We start from the raw sequence: 23,461 nt of genomic DNA on the forward strand, positions 1-23,461 counted from the left end.
CTTAATTAAATGGGAGTGCATGGGAGCTAGTAAAGAAGCACATGTACTCGCAACGTACTTGTTTTTTAGAGGGAAATGTGGACTGCAGGAAAGCATAGCTTACATTGGGCTCCGCTTTGCGGAAACCAGTGCCTTACCTTCAAAGAGAGCTCCTGGTCCTTATTCAGTGCTGATCCCTGTAGACTGTAACCCCCAGACGTTGTCAGGTGTGACTTGGGACTGAAGAATCGGGTCCTGCCAATGAATTAGATAAGTGGTGGTCCGCACATCCTTACTAGTGGTCAAGATGGCGTTTGGCATGCTGAGTATATGACCGATCAGGCTCTTTGCGAGTGAGTTCCCTTGGAGATTCTTGTGATATGGTACAATTATTAGATCTCTAGCTAGTGAACCAAAACAATCACTGCCTACATAGAAAAGTGGTTAACGTTTTAGAATAATCTTCGGGTACCATGAAGTGTATCCCTAGTATATTGTCATGGCAAGCATATAAAAAGTACATATAGATTTATGGATAATAATTTCCTACGAGACATTTATAACAATGACCACAATGGAATTGGGTCAGTATAATGCCTTTGCAACTGTAGGAGGGTGGCCTGGTTTGTAGTGGGTACCTTAGGTACTTACACCAGGTCCAGTTATTCCTTGTTACTGAATGTAGTAGTGTTCTAGCAGCTTAGGCTGATAGAGGGAGCTATAGCAGAGCATCTTAGGCTGAACTAGGAGACATGCAAAGCTCATGCAGTACCACTTATTACACATTACTTATACACAAGTATAGACAATACTCAGTGTTAACAAAAATAAAGGTATTTATTTGGGGTGACACAGTACCAGAAATTTCTTAGAGGCAATACTATTTCTGGAGCTAAGTATTATACACAATATATTCACTAGACACCAAAATTAGACAAGTAAATAGTCATAGAACAATGCAAACATTAGAAAATCCTATAGAATGCAATGGGAGAAAATAGGTCTTGGGCAACACAAACTATATACTAAGAAAGTGGAATGTGAATCAAGAATTTCGCCCTAGACAAGTGTAGTGTGTGCAGAATCGCTGGGAGAGTAAGAATACAGTAAAGGTAAGTCAATTACCCCACCCCAGAGCCCAGAAAAGCCGGAATAAAGTACTGCAAGTTTCCTCAGGACACACTACACCTCGTTTTTGGGATTTTGCAGCAGCCAACCAAGTCTGCAAAGAACAACTGCTGGATTATTGGACCTGAAGACCTGCAAAGGAAGGGGACCAAGTCCAGAAGTCGAAAGAAGTTCCAGGAAGGACAGGAGCCTCTGCCATCCCAGAAGAGGGTGCAAAAGAAGAGTCCCCGGTTAGTTGAAGACTGCAGAAATGCACCCTAGGAAGATGCCAGCGGGTTTCTGCATGATGCAAAAGATGTCCTACGACGTGAAGATGGTTGCAGATGAGATTTCATGTTAGAAGGCACCAACAAGCCTTGGCTACGACAAAAGTGCGTTTTGCATCAAAATGGCGCTGGATGGACCCAGGAGGGACCTGGGGGCCTCATCTCCGGGTGAGGGGGAAGAGGGAGCTCTCAGCACTTTAGAGAGCCCTCAGGATGCCAGCCAGCACCCCCAGAAGCCACAGAATCCGGGTTCAAAGGAGGTGCAAAACAGGGTTGATGCAGCACAACAAAAAAAGGTCACACGCCGCCGGAGAACATCTCGGCGAGTTGAGCGTCGCAGGATGGAGTGCTGGGGGACCTGGGCCAGGCTGTGCACGAAGAAATTTTGCAAAGAGTGCACAGAGGCCTCAGGAGGCAAAGAAGATGCAGTACACAGGGGTACCGTCACTCTTGGGGAAGGCAAGGTCTTACCTCCTCCAAATTACGTCAGTATGACCCCAGGACAGTCTGTCGATGCTGTCCACCCTCTGTGTCCTTAGGAGAACGCTCGTCGCTGTGAGAGGAGTCCCAGGGTACCAGACATCGCCTTGGAAGGTGCCTGCTTGGAGCAGGGAAGTGATCCGTCACTCCACTGGAGATTTCTTCGGTTCTTCTGGTGCAGGATGAAGACAGGGAGTCTCCAGAGCATGCACACTGTGGAAACTGTTGCAGTTGCTGACTTTGAGCTGAGGTTGCTGAAGAAAAGTGTCTCTTGTAGACACTTTGTTGCAGTTATGGCGTTTCTTAGAGCAGGCTGCGGTTGATCCGAGGTCAGAAGAGTCTGAAGTTGTTGCAGAGAATTCCTGAAAGAAACTTGCAGTCAAAATCTGAAGAGAACCCACAGAAGAGACACTGAATAGCACTGAGAGAGGGATTGGCTACCTTATCAGGTATCGACCTATCGGGAGGAGTCTCTGACGTAGCCTGCTGGCATTGGCCACTCAGAGCCCTCCAGAGTGCCCCCACACTTTGCAAAGCAAGATGGCTTAAGTCTGGGACACACTGGAGGAGCTCTGGGCACCACCCCTGGGGTGGTGATGGACAGTGGAGTGGTCACTCCCCTTTCCTTTGTCCAGTTTCCCGCCAGAGAAGGGGAGAAGGGGTCCCTGAACTGGTGTAGACAGGTTTATGCAAGGAGGGCACCATCTGTGCCCTTCAAAGCATTTCCAGAGGCTGGGGGAGGTTACCCCTCCCCAGCCTGTAACACCTATTTCCAAAGGGAGAGGGTGTAACACCCTGCTCTGAGGAAATGCTTTGTTCTGCCTTCCTGGGAGTGGGCTGCCCAGACCACGGGAGGGCAGAACCCTGTCTGTGAGGTGTCAGCAGCTGTAGCTGCAGTGTAAGCCTCAGAGAGCTGGTTTGGCAGTACTGGGGGTCCATGGTGGAGCCCCCGGGATGCGTGGAATTAGCTCCCCCAATACGAGATTTGGGATGGGGGGACAATTCTATGATCTTAGACATATTACATTGCCATATTCGGAGTTACCATTGTGAAGCTACATATAGGTATTGACCTATATGTAGTGCACGTGTGTAATGGTGTCCCCGCACTCACAAGGTCTGGGGAAATGGCCCTGAACTATGTGGGGGCATCTTTGCTAGTGCAAGGGTGCCATCACTCCTAGTAACGTTTCACCTAACCCTCGGCAAGTGAAGGTTAGACATATAGGTGACTTATAAGTTACTTAAGTGCAGTGAAAATGGCTGTGAAATAGTGTGTGCAATATTTCACGCAGGCTGCATTGGCAGTCCTGTGTGAGGGTTTGTCTGAGCTCCCTATGGGTGGCAAAAGAAATGGTGCAGCCCATATGGATCTCCTGGAACCCCAATGACCTGGGTACCATATACTAGGGACTTACATTGAAATTGGTACATGAAGTCACTGGCCTATAGTGACAAATTTAAAAGCAGAGAGAGCATAAGCACTGAGGTTCTGATTAGCAGAGCCTCAGTGACACAGTTAGGCACTACACAGTCATACACATAAGGCCATAAACTATGAGCACTGGGGTCCTGGCCAGCAGGATCCCAGTGAGACAGGCAAAGCACACTGACTTATAGGTTTTTATCTAAGAGCACTGGGGTCCTGGCTAGCAGGATCCCAGTGATACAGTAAAAACACACTGACATACACTCACAAACAGGCCAAAAGTGGGGGCAACAAGGCTAGAAAGAGGCTACTTTCTCACAGCAGCCACCAGAACTCCGTAGCAAAATTAGACTGTCTTCTAGATATAGACCTTGTGAAAAGTACTAGCAGTTGGACCATCACATGAAGTGTCTAACTTGAAGGAGACAATACCATAGTTTGAATGTTTATCTGAACGCTCTCTGTTTGATCTTGCAATGTCTGAAAAAACAAGAGCTGTGTGTTGATATTAATTTGTTTTGATCAGTGACCTCAGTTCATCTAGATCATTTAACCCTCTGGTGCTGTCTGGAACTTCTCATCTAGACCCCATGTCAGACCGCGTGGAAGCTATCAAACCTCCTTCGGCATTACATTGTGCTACAAAGAAGAAAGACCAGTTTTAATCATATCCTAATCTTTCATTCAGCCACAGTGTCAAGTTGGAGCTCCTCGTGTCAGGCACCGAATATGTCACCTGTGTTGAAGAATGCAGTAAAGTCAACATGATTGTCATGTTAAAAAAAATATTATTGTTATTATTATTAATATTTTTTTTAAACTCTGGCCTCATGGTTATCGGTCTCCGTGAGAACTTTGAGTATTGGTTGAGGCTTTTTCTAGTAGGGCTTACCCTAATGGCTAGCTGCTTACATTGGCAAGTTTTATGGGACCTGTCCTTATGGATTGTCAGTCATATTTATTTTGGGGGGTTTATTTTGTGCCTATGTCCCCAGTTTTTAAAATGAACCCATATAACATTTTATTGGCTTTTATATCATAACAGTAAAAGGTACAGTGGGTCCACAGTTCCTCCAAATCTTCCCGTGTTTGTGGGTTAGCCTGGGCCTTGGCAAATAGCGCATTCAAGGCCCATGCCCTTCCACCCTGCCAGGGATGGGCCTTAGCACCCTTCCAGGACAGCTCTGTCACGCTTGGCCAGTATAAAGCCGAGCCATAACAGTGCTCTTAGAATGCTCCCCTTCTCTGTCCTTAGGGATGTAGGGCATGAGTGGTCTAGGGTTACTAGGGATGTGCAGGAAGTCTTCCTTCAGAACAGAACACCAAAAACAGTGTGGTGAAGCGATCACCCCATCTTCCACAAACTTTCCCTAGTGAAATAAGTGTGATGGAGGTGAACTTGCTGAAATATGAGGTAGCTATAGCCAACTTCTGTGGGGACTCCAGTGCCTCCTACCAGTTGTAGTCTGTCAATGAACCATGGTCGCGTTCCCATGCCTCACACAGATTTTGTGATCTCCAGGGGGGTCTTGCATGATTCTGGCTTTTAGAGGGATGTGGTCTGGGAGTGCCTCGAGGGCAGAGGTGTATGGCATAAGAGTGTGTTTTAATTGAATGTGCCGGTAAAATTGGCGGCAGTGAAGATTAAACTCTGTTTGCTGATCAGTGACATTTGATTTTCGTCATCATCATCGGGTGCCAAATGAACCTGATGAGATCCCACTGTTTGAATGCCCTCCGCTCCGTATCTATATACAAGGTGGTACTGTATAAGATTGGTAATCTTATTTGACACTAAAAGTACTGGAGGCCCTGAACATGTGAGATGAGTACCACATGACATGAGACGCTGGAGATGAATCAGCCACAAATTCCTATTAAAGTATAGTTGCAAATGAAATCCTTAACCGTTTAAAGTGTGTCCCACACAATCTGCTCTTCACTGTGGTTGTCTGCTTGTGCCCATAGTGTGCTCCTAGTTTGCTCTTCAGGGGCCCTGTGGGATTGGATATGTCACCCAGGAGAAGGTTTAGTGCTCTGCTGCTCGGCTAGTGTGCCTTGATGTCAGAGCTTTGCTTAATTTGTCAGTGCAACATTAGGACATAATGTATACCATTGTGAAGGAGTTGCTGCACTATGTTTTAATTTGTATTTCTTTGTCACCATGATAAATACAGTAAGTTTTATAATAGGGGTCTTCGTGTTTGAACCGTCAACATGTTTCTTCCCCTCGGGTATCACTAACAGGTTTCAGATATTCGGCAGGACTAGATTTTATATACTTAAAGCTAACAGTAAGTTGTGTGTTGCTAAGAAAATTACTATAAAATATGAAGCATTACACCAGTGACCGATATTGTCAAGGTGAATACTTTCCAGGATCTTAAACGTGGGCTGGAACTTACTGAAATCAATGTAGATCTTTCTCAAGACAGAGGTGCAAGCATCTGACGGCACCGAGGAGCAGACTCTGTGCTAGAGCATGACACTCTGAGTGTGAAAGTCTGTGCTCTTTTACCAATTATATTCTTAGGCTGTCTTCCCAGCTGTGCCCAGAAATGGGCCCAGTGACAGGGCTTTACCTGAGGACTGTACTGTACTTAGTGTTGCTCTTTTCTTTAAGATGCATTAGCTTTTTCTTCATTAAGTCCTTTCAATGCACAGTGTTTGTGGCTGCAGTGTGCAGTTCTTTAAGGTGAAAAGATACTTACTGTCTCCCTCTCCTTAGTTCGAGTTCTGCAGAAAAAGTCAAGAATGACAAGAATGTGGCCCCTTCACTGAAGGAGCTGGGCCTGCGCATCAGCAAGTTTCTTGTAAGTAGACTGTGCCCGGCGCCATAGGAGGCTAGGAATGAGATGATTTGATTTGTGGGTGGCAGTGCTGTTGTGACCCGTAAGAGTCGCTCCATATCTATGCAGTGACATCTGGTGGCCGGTGGTGTGTGCTGCTGCTCAGACCAGTGGTGTTGAGTCTTGGGGTGAATCTGTATTGCGGTTGAGTACACTCCTGTTCTGTAGCAGTGATGCAGTAGTGCTTGAGGACTGGATGTATATTGAGATGATGAAGCTGCTCGCTGGGGCTTGGATGTAGTGCCTTTATCTGAGCTCACTGCTTGACGACAGTGGGCCTCAAATGCATGCATGCCCTGGCATGCTGTGGGTAGTGCACCCAGCTGCTTGTTGGTGCTTGTTTGCAGTGCTGCGAGGAGCTGAGGGCAGTTGGGCTCTGCTGGACTGGTACCCTCACATGACTGGGGTAGCATGGAAAGCCGCTTGCTGATGTTTGAGTGGAGAGCTTCGCTTGGAAGTTGCTGTCTGGTGCAAGCCTGTCCTAGGGTTACGTCTGTTGTATTCCGCAGCATGTGGAGATGAGCCACTCTTCAGAAATAGCGTTGATTCTGTCACTGTTTAGTCGTTTATTGAGCCTCTCATTGTTTCAGGGTCTAGATGAAGAGCAGAGTGTGCAGCTGGTCCAATGCTACCTTCAAGAAGACTACAGAGGAACCAGAGATTCATTCAAGGTGAGTTCATCGTTCACGTACAATTCACCTCCTCAGACATTGACTATGATCCCTTTGAGCCAGAAATGTCTCTGTGTATCAGAATTATGAAACCCGCTGATAACTCAGGCTTCCACGTTTGTGCTAGAAGAAGTCTGGCTACTAGCTCTATCCATGCTTGTGTTAGTAGCAACCTGGCTATTGGCAGAGTCTATCCATGTGTGTGTTAGTAGCAACCTGGCTATTGGCAGAGTCTATCCATGTGTGTGTTAGTAGCAGCCTGGCTATTGGCAGAGAGTCTATCCATAATTGTTTTAGTAGCAGCCTGGCTATTGGAAGAGAGTCCATCTATGCGTGTGTTAGTAGCACCCTGGCCATTGGAAGAGTCCATCTATGCGTGTGTTAGTAGCAGCCTGGCTATTGGCAGAGAATTGGTTCATGCTGGTGTTAGTAGCAGCCCAGCTACTGGAAGAGAGTCTATCCATGCTTGTGTTAGTGGCAGCCTGGCTATTGGAAGAGAGTTCCTGCTAACAAATTCCCAGTGCCAGTGTTCCTTCCCTAAGACAAGACACCTGGTCACTTGATCCCCAAGTGACCAGACCCTTTACCACCTCTGTAAGCCCCTAGTAAATGATACCCTCGGTACCTAGGGCATGGGTACTGAAGAGGATCCCTAAGAGCTGTAGCCCAACTCGTGCCACTCTGAGGGACCCAGCATCAAAATCATGCAGACTGCCATTGTAGGCTGCTTGACAAGGTGCTCTGTAAAAGTGAAAACACAATATGGTACGCTCACTGTGTACCATGTCCCCTAAACACTACATGTAATATTTGTAAGTCACCCCTACAGCAGGCCTTACAGTCGTAAGGCAGAGTGCATCATATTACATGTGGGGACATATCTGCACAAGTAGATATGCCCTTGCTATGTCTTTGTCGCTTCTTAGACATAGTAAGTGAACAGGGAAGCCATTTTAAATACATGTGCTGGACACTGGTCAATACGAGGTCCCCAGCTACATGATGGCTTCACTGAAAATAGAGATGTTAGGTATCAAACATCTCATGTTGATCAACCCACACTTATTCCGGTGATGTATTTATCAGTTCATGCACCCAGAGGGCACCTTAGAGATGCCCCCTGAAAACCTACCAGCCTCTGGTGTGCTTGCTGACTGGCTCCTGCCAGCCTGCCACCCAAGACACTGTTCTGATGTCCTAAGGTGAGACGCTTCTGCTCTCAGGAGGACCAGAACAAAAACTTGTCCGGGAAGAGGTTGTAACACTTCCTCCCGTAGTCTTCCTTGCCCAGAGCCCCCTTTGGTAGCTGGACAGGTGGGAAAATTAGCTAGTCTGGTAGGCGTGCCACCCTCATGCTAGTTCCACACCTAAGGTAGGCTAATCCGAGGTGAACATGAGTTTTCAGAGGTAGCCATCTGTGGAGGCACACCTAGGAATTCTGGGACAGGGTTATGCAAATTTCCCACAGGAAGTGGTCATATAGGGGGTGTAGTGACTCCCAGGGGTCAGTAGCTCATCGGCTACTAACCTACACTTCCCTAATGCACCTAAATTCAGTATTGAGGGGAGTCCCTGGCACCAGAGAAGCAGATCTTGATGACCTAGGAAGACCAAGGACAATGAAGATCTGGGAAAGAAGCAGCAGCTGACCTGGTACCAACCCCGCCTGCCTGTCCGCATTCCTTGTTGAAAACTGTGCTAAAGTCGATTCGTCGACTCCAGAAACCCAGGAGGACTGCCTGCCTTGGATAACGTCCCATGAACAGCAGACCTGTTCTCCTTCAAACTCCAAAGAAAGGCTCCAAGGCATCCTGAACCACCAAAACTCGAAGCCACCACTGCACCCATCTCCTCTGGCCCGAGTTGGAGTGGGCCACCAGTGCCAACAAGGTTCCCCGGCCCTCCAGAGTCCTAATCCATTGTGTTTTCACCCCTCCGACTCCCAGACTACGCCTGCAGTCCCTGCATGTGGCCCCACTCTACCTCAATCACTCTGATAAGGAAAACCCGACGCCTGAACATACCTCTGCACTTGTCGCTCCTAGGATGGAGAGAAGAGGAGCATCGTGAGGCTTGGGCCCCACTGTTGGTTCAACCTGACTGGCTTCCTAGTTGGAGCCTGCAGCCTTTTTTTTTTTTTTTGACTGATCTCCATTGAAACGCATTGGACTCCCGACTGTTTAGCACCCTGCACCCAGCCACTCCGGTGGCGCTGCTGGTGTTGTACTACTGGTAGTGCCTTGGACCTTGCTCACCACTCACCTTAACTGCTGGAGATTGGTCTTGCAAGTCACTGTATTATACCTGTTTGCAGAAGGTGTTCTTGTTCCCATAAGATAACATTGCAGATCTCAGAAATTGCATTAAGTGGGCACTTTCTAAAGTGAAAATAACTTATCTTTAAAAATTTACTTTCCTGGAAGATTTTTCTCTGATGCCTAAACACATATAAAGATACTGGCTATTTTTATAAATTGGTGTTGATCTCCTTCTTGAGTTGTGTGTTTCATTTATTGACTAATATGTGTGTGTATAGATGTCCTGCACTCCTCTGTGTTAAGCCCAAGTGTGCTCGACCACACTACCCTTAAACAGAGCACTTTGGGATTGCATAGCAAGCCCTGTCCTCTCACTGGGGAACCCCTGGACCGGTGAGCTAGTTATTTGATGTATCACATAAAGAGCCAGCTTCCTGCGGTTACTTGCTCTCTAGCATAGTGTGTCGAATTGTAAAGCAAAAGTCCTTCCTGGTTGTATAGGAAACAAATTTCGACCCTTTCCTGTAAACAAATATTTTTGATAATAGAAGTATCATGTTGTCACAGTGGAAAACGTATTAAGGCTGTAAAACCCCCAATTAATGTAGGGCACCGTTAGGCTCCCATACATGTGTAACGTGCTGTATTTTGAATTTTGCACTGCACTCATACTGCCAGTGCCCTAGAGGCGATCAAGGTTTTCGGGCATGAAGTCGAAGAAAGCCACTTAATATTGTGAAATAAGGACAGCCGTTTGAGCTTGGAGCTAGCCAACAGCAATGTTTATCCTATTTTAAGGAGCCATGAGGTCCATAAGGTTAGCACCGTCCTTAGAAGCCATAAACTGGTATAACGTATGGTTTCCCATGCTGCTTGATAATATTTAAATTTGGGAGCAGTCCTTCTTTGCCTTAGTGACATCATATTTTTATTTGGAAAAAAAAACATTGCTAGGTACATGGAACGAGGCCTGAGATATCAGAACAAGACATTGGAAAAGGTGTGGAAAACTTTAAAAAGACCTGTAAATAAAATAGCAAGAAGAGTAAAGGATGCAGCTACTATATATGTAGATCTGTATGAAAGTGGAAAGTAAATAAAAAAATAAACAAGAGCCTGGGAGTTTCCCCACACCAGTAAAAAGTTAAATAAGTTTCATAAAACCATAGCTAGAGTGGGAAAGGTAAATAAGCAAGCTTTACAGAAGTGAGTTGGTCTGGCTAGTTACGAGTGCCTTTTGTTTTAATTGTGGCTGGAAGTAGTGGTAGTTTTAGTTCTTGTAAGTGAGAACACATACACGGACACCCTTGTCCATACAGGGACATCCGGGCGCACATGCACACAAATGCGTCTGTCAGAGGAGACTCATAATGGCCAAAAGCGCAGGCACAAGTGGAATTTGTCATCTTCTCCCTCAAGCCTGTCCTGCACTTTCATCCTTCTGCTGTTGTAAAATGCATGACAGTGGCCATGAGTCAAGGACTGCACCCCACATACATCTGGAGTAGCTAAAAGTGAAACTCCAGCACACAACAGTAACAAGTATAACTACAGCAGAGCAATAACCAGGTGTTGGATATTGGGTAACATTATTTTGTTTTAAACACAGTTTTATAGATGTGTCCAAAGAAGCATGCTGAACGTTACATAGCAGAGAAACAGTACATAAGAGTTGAAACACTGGAGCCCTGTATAGAAGGACATAAGGCTGTAACAATCACAGAAGCTGGTGACATTTCTCAACAAGGCGGCATCCCAGCGTGGCCACTGCTGACCCTGTTCCAGGCCATAGTGCTTCCGCAGTCCGGAGCAGCGCTCCTGTGACTGACTTGATGGCAAAAAAACATCTATCTGGGACTTCGTAAGGAGTGTTTTGTTACAAATATAAGATTTTTGTTAGCGCTATAATTCTGTATAGTGCTGCTTTTTTCATTAACGATACTGACTGGCAAGTGCTTGTAGTGGGACACATCAGCCCTGTATTCTCGGAGGATTCATTATAGATTAAGAAGCATAAACGCTTTGGGATACCCAGAAATGAAAATCCCCAAATTTTTCTAACCCATCCCGGGTCCATCACGCGGGGCATGACCAGCCTGTCGGGGCTCTACCACCGAAAGCAGGTAGTCACTCGATTTCTTCCAGTTAATATTAACTCCTGAATACCTTGCAAAATTCAGCAGTATTTCCAGAAGTCTGCGACTTGATTGTATGGGGTCGGCCAAATAAAGGGCAATATCATCCGCGTACAGGGAGATGACATTCTTTGCCGTGGGTTCCACTTAAAAGCGCCCGAAGGCGAGCATCCCTTCTAGCCCACTCCACCAGAGACTCCATTGTGAGCGCAAATAAGAGGGAAGAGCAAGCATCCGCGTCTCGTGCCACAGCTGAGCCTGAAATCTCAGGACATTCTTTGCAATACTGCTATTAAGTACCACCATTCAGGGAAATCAAATGCCTTTTTGACCTCAAGAGAAAATCACCGTGGGTTCCAATGTCAACGGCCTCTTGGCCATGATCCCATATAAAGGTTGGAAAATATGCTGAGGGGATCTGTGCGGCATAAAGCTGGATTGGCCAGGCACTATCAGTTTTTCAATTACCCGTATTTAACGACGGACCATTACATTTTGCCGAGATTTTGGCTTCTGTCTTCAGTACGGAGAGTGGCCTGTATGAGGCACAGCCCTCTGTAGGCCTCCCAGTTTTGTGGATCGCGACAGGATTGGCTGTCCGGGCGTCTCACCGGTGTCTAACATCCCACCGGGCATCAATGTTCATCTGGAGGAAAGCCCACTGAGTGTGCCTCTTAAACTTTTAAAGAATTCAGACGGTAGCCCATTGGGGTTCGGTATCTCACCCTATTTTAATTGCCATGTGGCTTCTTCCACCCCTTTCCACTCGTTTCCCAATTCCTTCCTGTCCTCCCTATCATAACTTGGGATAGGGATGTCTTTGAAGAAGTGCTATAGTTCCACCTATGTGCAGTCCATCTTGGAGTGATAGTCTCTCAAAATGCAGTACAAAGGTCTGGACTAACTCCCCAGTTGAGGTGGCAGCTCTGTGGGCCCACCTTTGACCGTCCCCTCTCCAGGCTAGCAGTTTGCTTTCCTTCTTGCTTACCTCATATAGTTTGTATTGCTTTGCTTGATCAAGTGCCCTGGCCTTGTCGGTTAGTATCTGTTGGTATTGCTGTCTAGCTAGCTGCACACCATTGTTGGGTGTTGTAGGTATTCGGCCGGCAGGTGTACTAAAGAACTGTGACTTCCTGTCTACTAGGGACAGCATCCTTTATTGTATGTTTCGCCACTGCTGTTCTGCTTTGGTTTTGTTGAACAATCTGCTTTTGGCCTGGACTTCTTGCGTGTAGTCCGGGAATATTCTCACTGTGTGATTCTCAAACGTTAGGTAGCCTCGCTGCCAGGCCGCCCTCAAGATTAAGACCAGGTCTCAAAAATTGAGCTTCAGCGGAGCACAAGAACCTGATGTGCCCTCTTCACCACAAAGTTCTGGGAAAGCTGGCCCAGGGCGACCAACTCCTTGAGAGGATCTGCTACAAAGCACTCTACACTCCGTCCTTATGTGTTTTCGGGGAGGCCCACGAACTGTACCTAGTTGCACCTGGACCTTCTCTACGTATCTTCAGCTCTGGCGTGCAGGTAGTCGCTGTGAGAGCAGAAACATCCATCTTCAGATGGTGGATGGCCTCTGAGTGTTCCTGCTATGTGTGCTCTGTGGTTCTCGCTGTTGTGTACGTTTTCTGGAGATCTGCCACATACGATATTTCTCTAGGGCTATCTATTACTTCCTTCAGGGATGGGAATCGCTTTTTGAGGGTCAGATGCGGCAGCACCACCCCATATCCTCACCTGTCTGGTGTGGGCACAGCAAAAGGTGTATTTCTCCAGTCTGTCGGTCATTCATTGGGGCCCTTGTTGTGGACCATGTCCACCATAGTTCTGGGGTTATCCTCAAGAAACATCATGCTTTGTGCACTCTGGGTGTAACAGAGGCAGGTGAAGGTGGCATCCCGGGCTGCAGCAAGAGTGCAGCTCAGAAGGCCTCCATTGGGTCGTAACCTGCAGGGGACAATCTGGGTCAGGACCTGGCCTCTTTGCAAGGCAAGCCATTGGGAATCACCTTTCTGTTGCTCCCAGTGTCAGGGGGGCACAAGCAGGGGCTGTGACCACCGGGCAATAGGCCACCCCACCGGGCCACTACACTCTTTTATTTTTTCCCCTAGGGTTGAGCACCAGTCATGGTGTGCAGACGGGCGGCAAGGCAGAGCCCCCAGCAGCCCTTTCTCTGCTTCTCCAGCTCAAAGTGCTTCTCTTTCAGTGACCGCAAAGCTGCACCTTCCACTGCACAATGGATGTCATCTTGTTGCGGCCACGGTAGAGCCCCCACACCACCACTTGTTGCCCCTTTCATGGTTACCGCAGGCCCTCCAGCCACCTCATGGGCACCTCTGGGGTCCTCGGGTCCCTCTGAGAGGCAGGATGTTAGCCATTACAGGCCATCATTGGCGGGAGCTTTAGCTTAGAGGGCCGCTTCTTCAGCGTCTGGCCCACGACCCTCTTGGGTATGAATATTGCATGAAAAAGGGCAATTCCTTGACTGATTGATATCTTTGGGTATGTTCTATGGAAACAATCACACATGGATAGAGCGCAGCTAATCACCCATAGTGTCTCAAGGCGCTAAATGTAGCTGTGCTGCTCAAGTCGGAGAGCCGGTCTTGAGGTCCTTCCTGAACTGCTTCAGTGATGCATCTGCCTGAGCTTGAGGGGAAGTGTGTTCCACGTCTGGCTGCTAAGTAGGAGAATGATCTTCCTCCTGCTGTAGTTTTCCGGATCTTGGGGACGGCTGCAAGGGTGAGCTGGGAGGAACGGAGACGTCTGTAGGGTTGTAGTAGGTGAGGCGGTGTTTGAGATATGCTGGTCCTATGTAATGCAGTGCCTTGAAGGTGTGGATTCACTATTTGCTGATGGGTAAAAGATGCTGGGGAGAATAGAAAATGTAGAAATTTGGGGCAGGATACTCTCGGACCATACGCATGTGTTGTGTTCGTGCTAAGGGGGTCACGTGAGATGGAGGCATAGGCATTGGGATTTAAGGGAATATTTGTTGATGAGAGGACCTCAGCAGTGTAGTGGGACACGTTAAGGGCACTCCTGAGGAGCCACTTTATGCAGATAATTAATGCTAGGGCGAGGACACTGGAAACAGAGAAAATACCACCACCACCACACCAGCAGCTGGAATGTCTTAGAAACGGTGCACCATGATGGGTAGGGTTTGAAAAACTGTGACTGTGTGGGAACAACTATCAGTCATAGTCACCAACAAGGCAGAACAATGTTTACTGAGATCATAACCGTTCTTTTATTCCATGTGCACCAATATGGGGCGACTGTTGGCCCTTCGACTAAAAGCTAAAGCCAGTAAGGCCTAAATTGCGGAACTAAAGGATTCCGCCGGGAGAGTTTTGAAAGGCAAGAGGCAAAAAGAAGTCGTTATTGGGAGATTCTATCAGGAGAAGAAAGGCATTGAGGAGGAAACAAATACAAGAATGCGAACGTCCAGCGCCTGACATTGGATCAGAAATTATATTTTGATAGACTCATTAAGAAAGAGGAATTCCTGGAGGACATAAGTCCTAAAGGCTGGAAAAATGTCAGACCAGATGGCTATACTACCACTATGTATAAAGGCACACCCATAACGCAGCTCTTTAACTCTTCCGCAGAGTCCAGGACAAGTACTCCAGTTATGGGAGAATCAAATATAGTGTTGATTCCAAAGATAGGTAAAGACACCATGGAGTTCAAATCTTATCGCTTGATTTAATTGCATTAGACGTCAAAATATTTACTAAGATTCTTGCTGATAGGCTGAAAAATTACCTTCCGGGCTTTGTGGATGGCGACCACTCTAGGCTTGTGACAGGGCATCAAACACCTGACAACATGAGGTGAGTGGCTTATTTAATAGAGAGAGCTACAAAGGAAAAGTTTCCGTCCGTACTCCGCGCGTTGGACACAGACAATAGCAGGTTCTGGATTAACCAAGAGAAATCGGGACGAGGAGACTGCACTGAAGGGGAACTTCTTGTTCTGGTGGGCTGCATCCTGTATAACTTATCTAGGAACAGACACATAACGCCCTCTTTGCCTTGCATGATGTATCATAATTATGGGAGTCTGAATGTGGTTATAAGGTGATATCTGGCAGATGGCGAGAGGGGATCGTGGCAGTCAAAGTGATGCCTGCTTAGACTCTTGTACCGCTTTGGGGCGATCCCGTAGTCAGTGACACTTCAGAGAGAAGTAGAACAATACATGTGGGATTGGAAGCAAACTAGCTAGCCATTCCCTGATCTATACAGCTCGGCTGCGACTCCTCCAGGCCTAGGCCTGATGTGAAACTGAGAAGGCGGCAATAGACAGCTTGCTTTGAGGCGTGCTCGAAGTGCTGACCCCAAAACACCCATGCCTGCGACATTTTATGTACATTAATGAAGACATGGGACATAGTTTACTGTCTTCTTTCAGGCCCATACACCAGAATCCATAGTTTACTACATCACTGGAAAGAGGAGGATTGCCTGAAAATAGGGCATCTAGTCTCAATGGGGATTATCAAACTCTTTAATCTCTGGAAACTGACCTTCAAGTAACCTAACCTATGCTCAGCTGCACCATTTGGTTATACAGCCAGGAGAAGGCCCATGTGACCTTACAGAATAATATATTAAGACCGGCCCAGAATCTTAAGGGCTCATCACCAACCTTTATAAACTCATGAAACTGAGAACAAAAGAAGTGGGGATTTAAATAACATGGGACACAGTTGTGGGGGAAAGAGATAAGTGACAAAGAATAGCTGAGGCTGTGGGATGATATAGACAGGCTCATAAAAATGTCGTGTCGGGAGCAAAGATCTAAAATGATGTATAACTGCTGCCTCACTCCCAGCTCCTAAAACAGATCTGTCCGGACATAAGAGATTGTTGTTGGAGGTGTGGGGAAGCAGGAATCACTGCCTTGCATGTATGGTGGTCTTGTACCAAACCAAGGCACTTTTGGAAAGAAGTATTTAGTCAAATTAAACAAGTAATTGGGTAACCTATTCAAGAGTTGCCTGAAGCCATACTATTGGGCCTAAAAGACTCTGAGGGCACTACATGTTTATGAATGGACTAGGTGGTTTGTTAATCAGATGGCTGACCACTTATGCCATTTGTATGGCCTAAAGTTCTGAACCGAACAAGGACCTATTTAAAAGCTTCCTGTGTCTGTTTCCTTTTGACATACCTAGTCATTCAGGAAACCCATTTAAACCCTTTAAAAATCATCTGTTAAAGGAGCAACTGTATGCAGGGTACCCTGTGTTACATGCTAAGGCACGTCTGAAACACCAAGTTTCTTTCTAGTAACATTGCCTTTCAGTTCACCCTGAGAAATGTTTATTTTCTAGAAATATAAACACAAACAGCAAAGGTTCTCTGGTTACTGTGTGGCACGGCTAACATATGAGTTGGCATGTGCCAATAAATAACATTTTGTGCCATCTTTGCTTTAGGAAAGAAGATAGTTTGGTTCTATAATGGGTAAAAGTTACAGTAATGACCCACTCACAATTTAAGGTCTATGACCCGTATGTCATAGTGACCTCAAGTTTGGGGTGTTTTCAGTCCTGGTAGTTCTGTTGGGAAAGCTCACATTCTAAAAGCTGCTACTCTGGAAGCATTGCTTCGGTCTTGCCTCATCTGTTTATGTGTTGTGGTTAGCACTGGAATTGAAAGAGCCTCCTTCTGGGCCTGCATTTCGAGGCAAACTTTTCAACCAAAGCGTTTTCCAGGTTTGTAACAAACTAGCATCTATGCGCCTGTTGTTGACCAAAGCATTTTTTAATGAACATTTCTATCTGCAGGAAGGGTTATGCGATATAGGCTGTTTAGGGCATGTCGTGGAGCACTGGGTAGTGTCATGGGATCATCCCACATGTGTTCTGTGCTTGCCTGCTTTCACCTCACAAATCTGTTTTACTTTCAGTCTGTCCTACAGGATGAGAGGCAAAGTCAGGCCCTGATGCTGAAGGTTAGTAACTCCAGTGTATGACTCTCCTTTCTTTCTAATTTGCCTTTTGCTCTATCTGTTTAACCTCTCTTACTTCCCCTGTGTGCAGTGTCTTTTTAACATTTAGAGACGTGTTTTGCTTTTTCCTTCTCTGGAAATTAGGTGCTATTTATTCTGTGAGATGAGACACTCCGTGTGTGTTTGTGCGCATGTATGCGTGCAAGCTTTGTGTACATTGGCACTTACTCCGATCTTTGACCTGTAAATGTTCGGGTTCCTATTGTTCCTGATGTGTGTCTGCCTTTTTTGAGAAAGAGACACTGATCCTCGTTTCTTTGCTCTGTAAGAGTACATCTTTCTTTGTTAATACTTTGCCAACCACACTTGTGTGTATTTCCTGTATTGAGGGAACAAGGACCCCTGCTTTCCGTGTGTGTGTGTGTGTGTGTGTGTGTGTGTGTTTACACATAATAATTGAACTTTTTTTGTTGAATGTGCCTTCTGTAAAAAGGAGCCACTCGTTCACTGTTTGGTGATGAATAGGCTCACAATCTTTGAATTTTGTGGAGAATATTTCATTTCATTTTAGATGTGCAATGATTGCCTTAATATGACTAGGGTGGGCGCCGAAAGGGTGTTTGCAGTTACTGTGGAAAGATATGTGAGGGTTCTGAGCTTCTAGCTTAGTGGATTTTGAACTTTAATGTTATTACAGTAATAATCGTTGTCAGATATGAGTTGTCAGTGTATTTCAGACTTGACACACTAGCCCATCCACATCATTGGGTCCTTTCAGCAACAGCCAATGTGTGGATATACCCTAATCCTTGTTACAAATATAAATACACTGTTCCCAAGAAAAAGAGAAGGACACAGGGCAACTCTTTTGCTAGAGGCGAATGCCCTCACACATCCTGTCGAATGTCGTGCTTCATCATCGGGCATGCTCCTCGTCAGACCGGCGCTGCAATGTCTGACAGGCACCCCTTTAAGGGGGCTCTTTGCCGGAGATCTTATCTCAATAGCTCTGTGCAGTGGTAAAAGATACAGAGGACAATGCCCACCTACAGGCACTACAAGGATAGGAGAGCAGAAAAAGGATAACATTGACTCAAAACCCAAACAGGATACCACAGATTTAATGATCAAGTGGGGGTAATGGCCAAAGTAAAAACACAGAAGATAGAGTGAGGGTTGAGATAGTGTTCATTCACTCTCACAGTACGAGTGGAGACAGGGGGTAGGAAACTATCTTAAACCCCTGTTGAAAGGGTCAACATGTTTTGTGTCTCAGGGGTCCATGTGCATCCAACGACACTTCATCAGGACCAAAAATACTCAACACTTCTCCTATTGACTCAATCTAAAGACCTCAGTATGTCATAAACTTTCAATTCTATTAAACTCCGGTCACTTACTAAAATAAACTGCACATCAGGCTACTCTACTGCAAGGATCGACTGTCACACATAATGGATCCGGCTCCATAGGTATTCACGTGCCAAGGGGAAAAGCACAGTCTATGCATGCCGCTGTTTCCCTGTGCGGGACCTTCCCTTTACAGGAGCAGTTGTTTATGAACCGGCCACAGGCTTCTCTAGTTAGAATGTGAGATATTCGCTTCTGTCGTCTAGAGTCTAAGATGACCCCTAGAGCTGAATGACTGCATGCTCTTGGCTCCTGCTGCAAATGCTCCAGTGTTGTGTTTGGCTTCGGTTTCACTGTTCTTTAAAAGTGTTTTCCTTAAAATGCGCTGAAGCTTCCAGTCCTGAAGGTAAGAATCTCCTTAAATGTGTAAATGAAGCCTGTGAATCTGACTGTCCCCAGCGGCTGAGAATTGAGGATTTATTTACTTACCGGAACTCCTGCTCCTCGTCTCACTCAGTCTTCTGCTGTGGACCAGGAGCGAGGCAAAGGAGCTTTTTTTATTTGGAAGTCACACTGTTTACTCTCTCGTAGATCGCTGATTACTACTATGAAGAGAGGCTCTGTATTCTGCGCTGTGTCCTGAACCTGCTGACGTACTTCCAGGATGAGCGCCACCCTTACCGGGTAGGTAGAGAGGTTCTCGTTATGCTTGCAGGATGAGTGCCTGAACAGCCTACCACAGAGCAGCCACTACCTACCGGGCACTCCTTGGGGTTATCCGTTATTTCCCTGCCCATACCTGGTGCTGTGAGCTGTATTTGAGGCACCTGACGTCTGGTGGGTATCGGCACGCCTGTCTGATCACTCGTCAGTGGGCACCCAAGTCTGAGTCCCTTGTAGAGAAGCCATGGAGTACCTGAGCCCCTTTAGATTGTATTACAAGTGATAGACCGAAATGCTTGAACTAACTCTGATCTGCATTCCATCCCATTGCTTTTAGTTCCTTTCTGAATTTATTAAATGTTTCACACAAAATAAGATGCGAGTCCCTTTCTTTCTGCACAACAAAACGTAATCTGAACCTCCGCAGTGAGGACTATTAAGGCCAAAGTGTGTCTGGGCTTGCATGTGTTGTTGTTCAGAGAGCATGTGGCCTAGGAGGTTGAGGGCAGGTAAGTCCAGTGGTGGGGGCAGCCTGCTCATGATTGTGAGGAGAAGAATAACATAAGGCAATTCTGATGAGTATTTCTAACTGCAGATTTTCCTGTACTGGATCTTTCATAGATTCACATGCTTGAATCATCCCCATCGTCGAAGTGGGAGTCCCACTGTATATTTTAATATAGCAGTATGTGAACTACCATAAGCTGTAATGGCAATGGACAGCCACTGTCATAGCCTATCTATGTTCTTTTTAAAAAAGAACCAAACTTGGACTACAACCAGTCAGACGCTCACATTTTCTACTGCACGTCGTTTGAAGGGAGTCTTTCTGAGCTCCGCTCAAATTTCCACCTTTTCTCAGTGATCTGACCAGATTACTTACAATTTATTTTTCAAGCCCTACAGATTTTAATTGGACAATAGGTTCAGGCTCACCAAAAAAGGACTTTTCAGAACCTGTGACACCTGTGGGAAGAAAAGGCTTCATACTGATGACCCACACAGGTGGTGTATATATTGCCTCCATCCGGAACACAAGGTGAGAGATTGTAATATGTTGCACCTTTTTGCACAAGACTCTAAAGGATAGAGAAGACACACTTCTACTGTGGCTGCAAAAATAAACAGAGTGACCCTTCTGAGGATAGTGATGTCTCTTCACAGGCTTCTCATTCTCTTAAGAGGCCTACACCCAAAGAGACAATTGCCTCGGAACCACCAACAAAGGTTATCAAAAAATCCAAGCATACTTCAGCTGGACATGAAAAGAGGCAGGAAGACCTTCCTTCTTCAAAAAAGCATTCAGTTGCCTCAGAATAGGTTTGCTCTCAATCTACTACTCCTTCTGTAAAGAAAGCACCTTCAAAAAGTGCTTCACAATCTTTACCGTCAACGGCTAAGGTGAGAACTCCCACTTGAATCCATTCAAATAGCCTCGTCTACAACAAAGTAATATCATTGGTGACACTGCTGTGGTGAAGGTCAACGTGGCTGTCATCATCGTAGATGCGCTCGCCGATGATATTACTTTGTCGCCTCTGTCATCTACGACAATCATCTTTGTAAAAATCTTTCCAAAGACACTGTCGATGGCCATCCTGCTGGACTCTCCCCTGACATCAAAATCTTTGACAACGCAAATCTAGTCCACATACTCCCACGTATCGTCGACGATGGACCAGTCAATGATGTTAATCCCATCGATGACACAGGCAGCAACACCGTCTACGATTACACCACTGATGATACCGTCAACGATGCCGTTGCCTTTACCATTGATGAAGAAACCATCTACAGATAAACAGGAAAACTTAGAAAAAAACCGGTTTCCTCCATTACCTCTGATTCCACTAAAGAGAAAGTCTGTATCTAAGTTTGTTTGTTTACATACCTGTAATTAGTATTGGAATCTTTCATAGATTCACATGCAACCCATCCTCCTCCCCTTAGAGGTTCCCACATCAGAACATAGGCTATGACAATGACTGTCCATTGCCATTAGTGCCTATGGTAGTTCACATACTGCTATATTAAAATATACCGTGGGACTCGCACCTTGACAGGGATGATTCAAGCATGTGAATCTATGAAAGATACCAATACTGGAGTACCTTACTTTTCTGTCCTACTTGACAACTTTTTTCTCTTAATTCTTTTCCTGTATGGGAGAGTATATCCCCTCCTCCAAATCCAGTAGGGGCTGTCACAAACAGATTTAAGTTACACATCTCCACAAGGTCTGCGTCTGTAGTTTTGGCTTGGCACACAACACCCAGTCCTGTGAGGTGTGCGTTGTTCTGAACCCAATGGCAATCTGGGACCACAAAGCTGCATCTCGCTGAACACAGAAAGAAGTCTTGAAAGTTTTGCTCCCGCTCCTGTGACACGTCATCATCAAGGTCCAAGTCTTTCAATAAGTCGCAGTCTAACCGAAAATACAAAAGGAGCAAGCTGGATTCATCCCTATCCTGCTCGCTCTCCCCCACCGAAGAACAGATTCCATAACTGATCCTGATGCTTCCCGATGTTCCAGGCCCATTGGCAATGGTGCAGTATGCTGAGGTCTGCAGAGAGGCCTAGTTTGAATTCTAAGCACCTTTCCGGCTTTCTCTGGCGTGCCTCTGGACCTCTGAGGCCTCCATTTCGGTTGGTGCCACCTGTGCCTTTAGAAACCTTCTCAGGTTCTACTACAACACCAGAGACGACTTCCAGTCGGGCACCAAAAGAGACACCGGTTGCCTCGACTGCAGCTCCTGCACCACTTGTGCCAGTGAATGAATCCATCCTTATCATTCTCTTTGATGCAGAGCAGAATCCATCTCGGCCTTGAAGAATTTCTACGTCGTACCGACACACCCGGCCCATATTCCTCCCGATTCAGTCAGAACTATAAACCTATCTCTGAGCTGCACCTCTTCACTCCACCAAACGTTTTGGTTCGAACTTTGACCAGATCCAGCAAGTATTTTGGAAAGACAGCAGTGATGAAGGGGAATATTTTCCCTAACGTTATGAAAATTGCCATTTATACACAGTTAGATAACATGCGAGTGGGCTGAACACATTCAAAGATAGTGAGCTGTGTTCTCCCCAGGGACCTGCGACAGAATAGTGCCTCCTTTACCATAGTGATCAGATGTGCAAGGGAGGTTTTGTCCTTTAATTACCCCCTACGGAAATCTACACCTACCATCTAACAGCTTTTCTACAACCTGGACAAACTTCATCAAAGCCTTTACTCACTTAACGAGATTGACACCTGAATGGGCACCTGGTCTGAGCCCTGTTTCTGCTCTCTGGAAAACAGACAGGTTGCCATATGCCACAGGCCTGTGCAGAGTGATTCTGATACACACACCCTACACCTGAGCTTTCGGAGTGAAAACTTCCACTAGTAGGTGGTACCCCAGTTCTTTCCCCACGACAACTTCAGACCACGTCGAAATGCCTTGAAAATATTGGGAAGCTAATGTTTTCCTCTGTCAGACATGGTCTCTGCTCAACTCAGTGCCTGCTGTTTGCTGGGATGGTATCCCCACACTTTATGGCATATGGTTGGTGAGATTTTGCTGGTAGTCCCTGAAGACTTTTGGCCTATTTGGCCCAAACCATCGAGGACGTCACAAATTTAAATTATATTATCTGCGCTGGACTGGACAGTACTGACCAGTCGGGCAGAAAATTTGGTACTAAAGTTGTTCTTCGGCATCTCACTTGGATGTGATCCACAGGCTTTGTAAGAGACATACAAGCTTCTTTAATGGACCGGTCATTTCATGGGTTTTGTTTCTTTTTTTGAGAAGGCAGATTCAACGCTCCTGTGCTTTAAAGAAAGCACAGACCAGGCGCATTCCCTGGGCCTTTTACCCCTCGAGACTATATCCTCACCAGTTTCGCCTTTTTTAGAGCTACTTCAGAGGATTGGCGTACTGCTACACCAAGGCCTCCTGCAAAAAGCACCCCCGTCCTATTGGGGTCAAAGCAGGGATCAAGCAGACCGTGCCCAGGTCATCAAGGGCAGCAAACTTGCCAGTCCTCCACTTCTCTGGCACCCATCTCCTGGCTGCTTTATTCAGCCCTCAGTGCCACACCACCACAGTACGGGAGACAGGATCTAACATTTTCTACATGGGTGGCTAAGGATAATGTCCAACTGAGACGTCCTGCAGATAGTTTAGCTTTGCCCTAATGTTCCTTTTAGACCCACCACACCTGCCACCTTCGTAGAAACATCTTAAAGAGGGCCACCTTTCCATCATACTCCAAGAAGTGCAGGCTCTTTTGGCTAA

The 23,461-nt window shown here is 46.2% G+C and overlaps 1 protein-coding gene across 3 annotated transcripts in view; it reads left to right on the top strand.

Moving 5' to 3' along the window:
* Positions 1 to 23,461, top strand: part of NUP188 (nucleoporin 188) — a 642,545-nt gene that overhangs the window by 60,902 nt on the left and 558,182 nt on the right. For all 3 annotated transcript variants that reach the window (XM_069237029.1, XM_069237030.1, XM_069237031.1), the window contains exons 4-7: positions 6,011 to 6,095; positions 6,722 to 6,802; positions 17,118 to 17,162; positions 19,101 to 19,193. In XM_069237029.1, coding sequence (XP_069093130.1) covers positions 6,011 to 6,095; positions 6,722 to 6,802; positions 17,118 to 17,162; positions 19,101 to 19,193 — 304 coding nt within the window. The remainder of the gene's footprint in view (positions 1 to 6,010; positions 6,096 to 6,721; positions 6,803 to 17,117; positions 17,163 to 19,100; positions 19,194 to 23,461) is intronic.

Source organism: Pleurodeles waltl, chromosome 6, assembly GCF_031143425.1.
Source record: "Pleurodeles waltl isolate 20211129_DDA chromosome 6, aPleWal1.hap1.20221129, whole genome shotgun sequence".
Classification (NCBI taxonomy): domain Eukaryota; kingdom Metazoa; phylum Chordata; class Amphibia; order Caudata; family Salamandridae; genus Pleurodeles; species Pleurodeles waltl.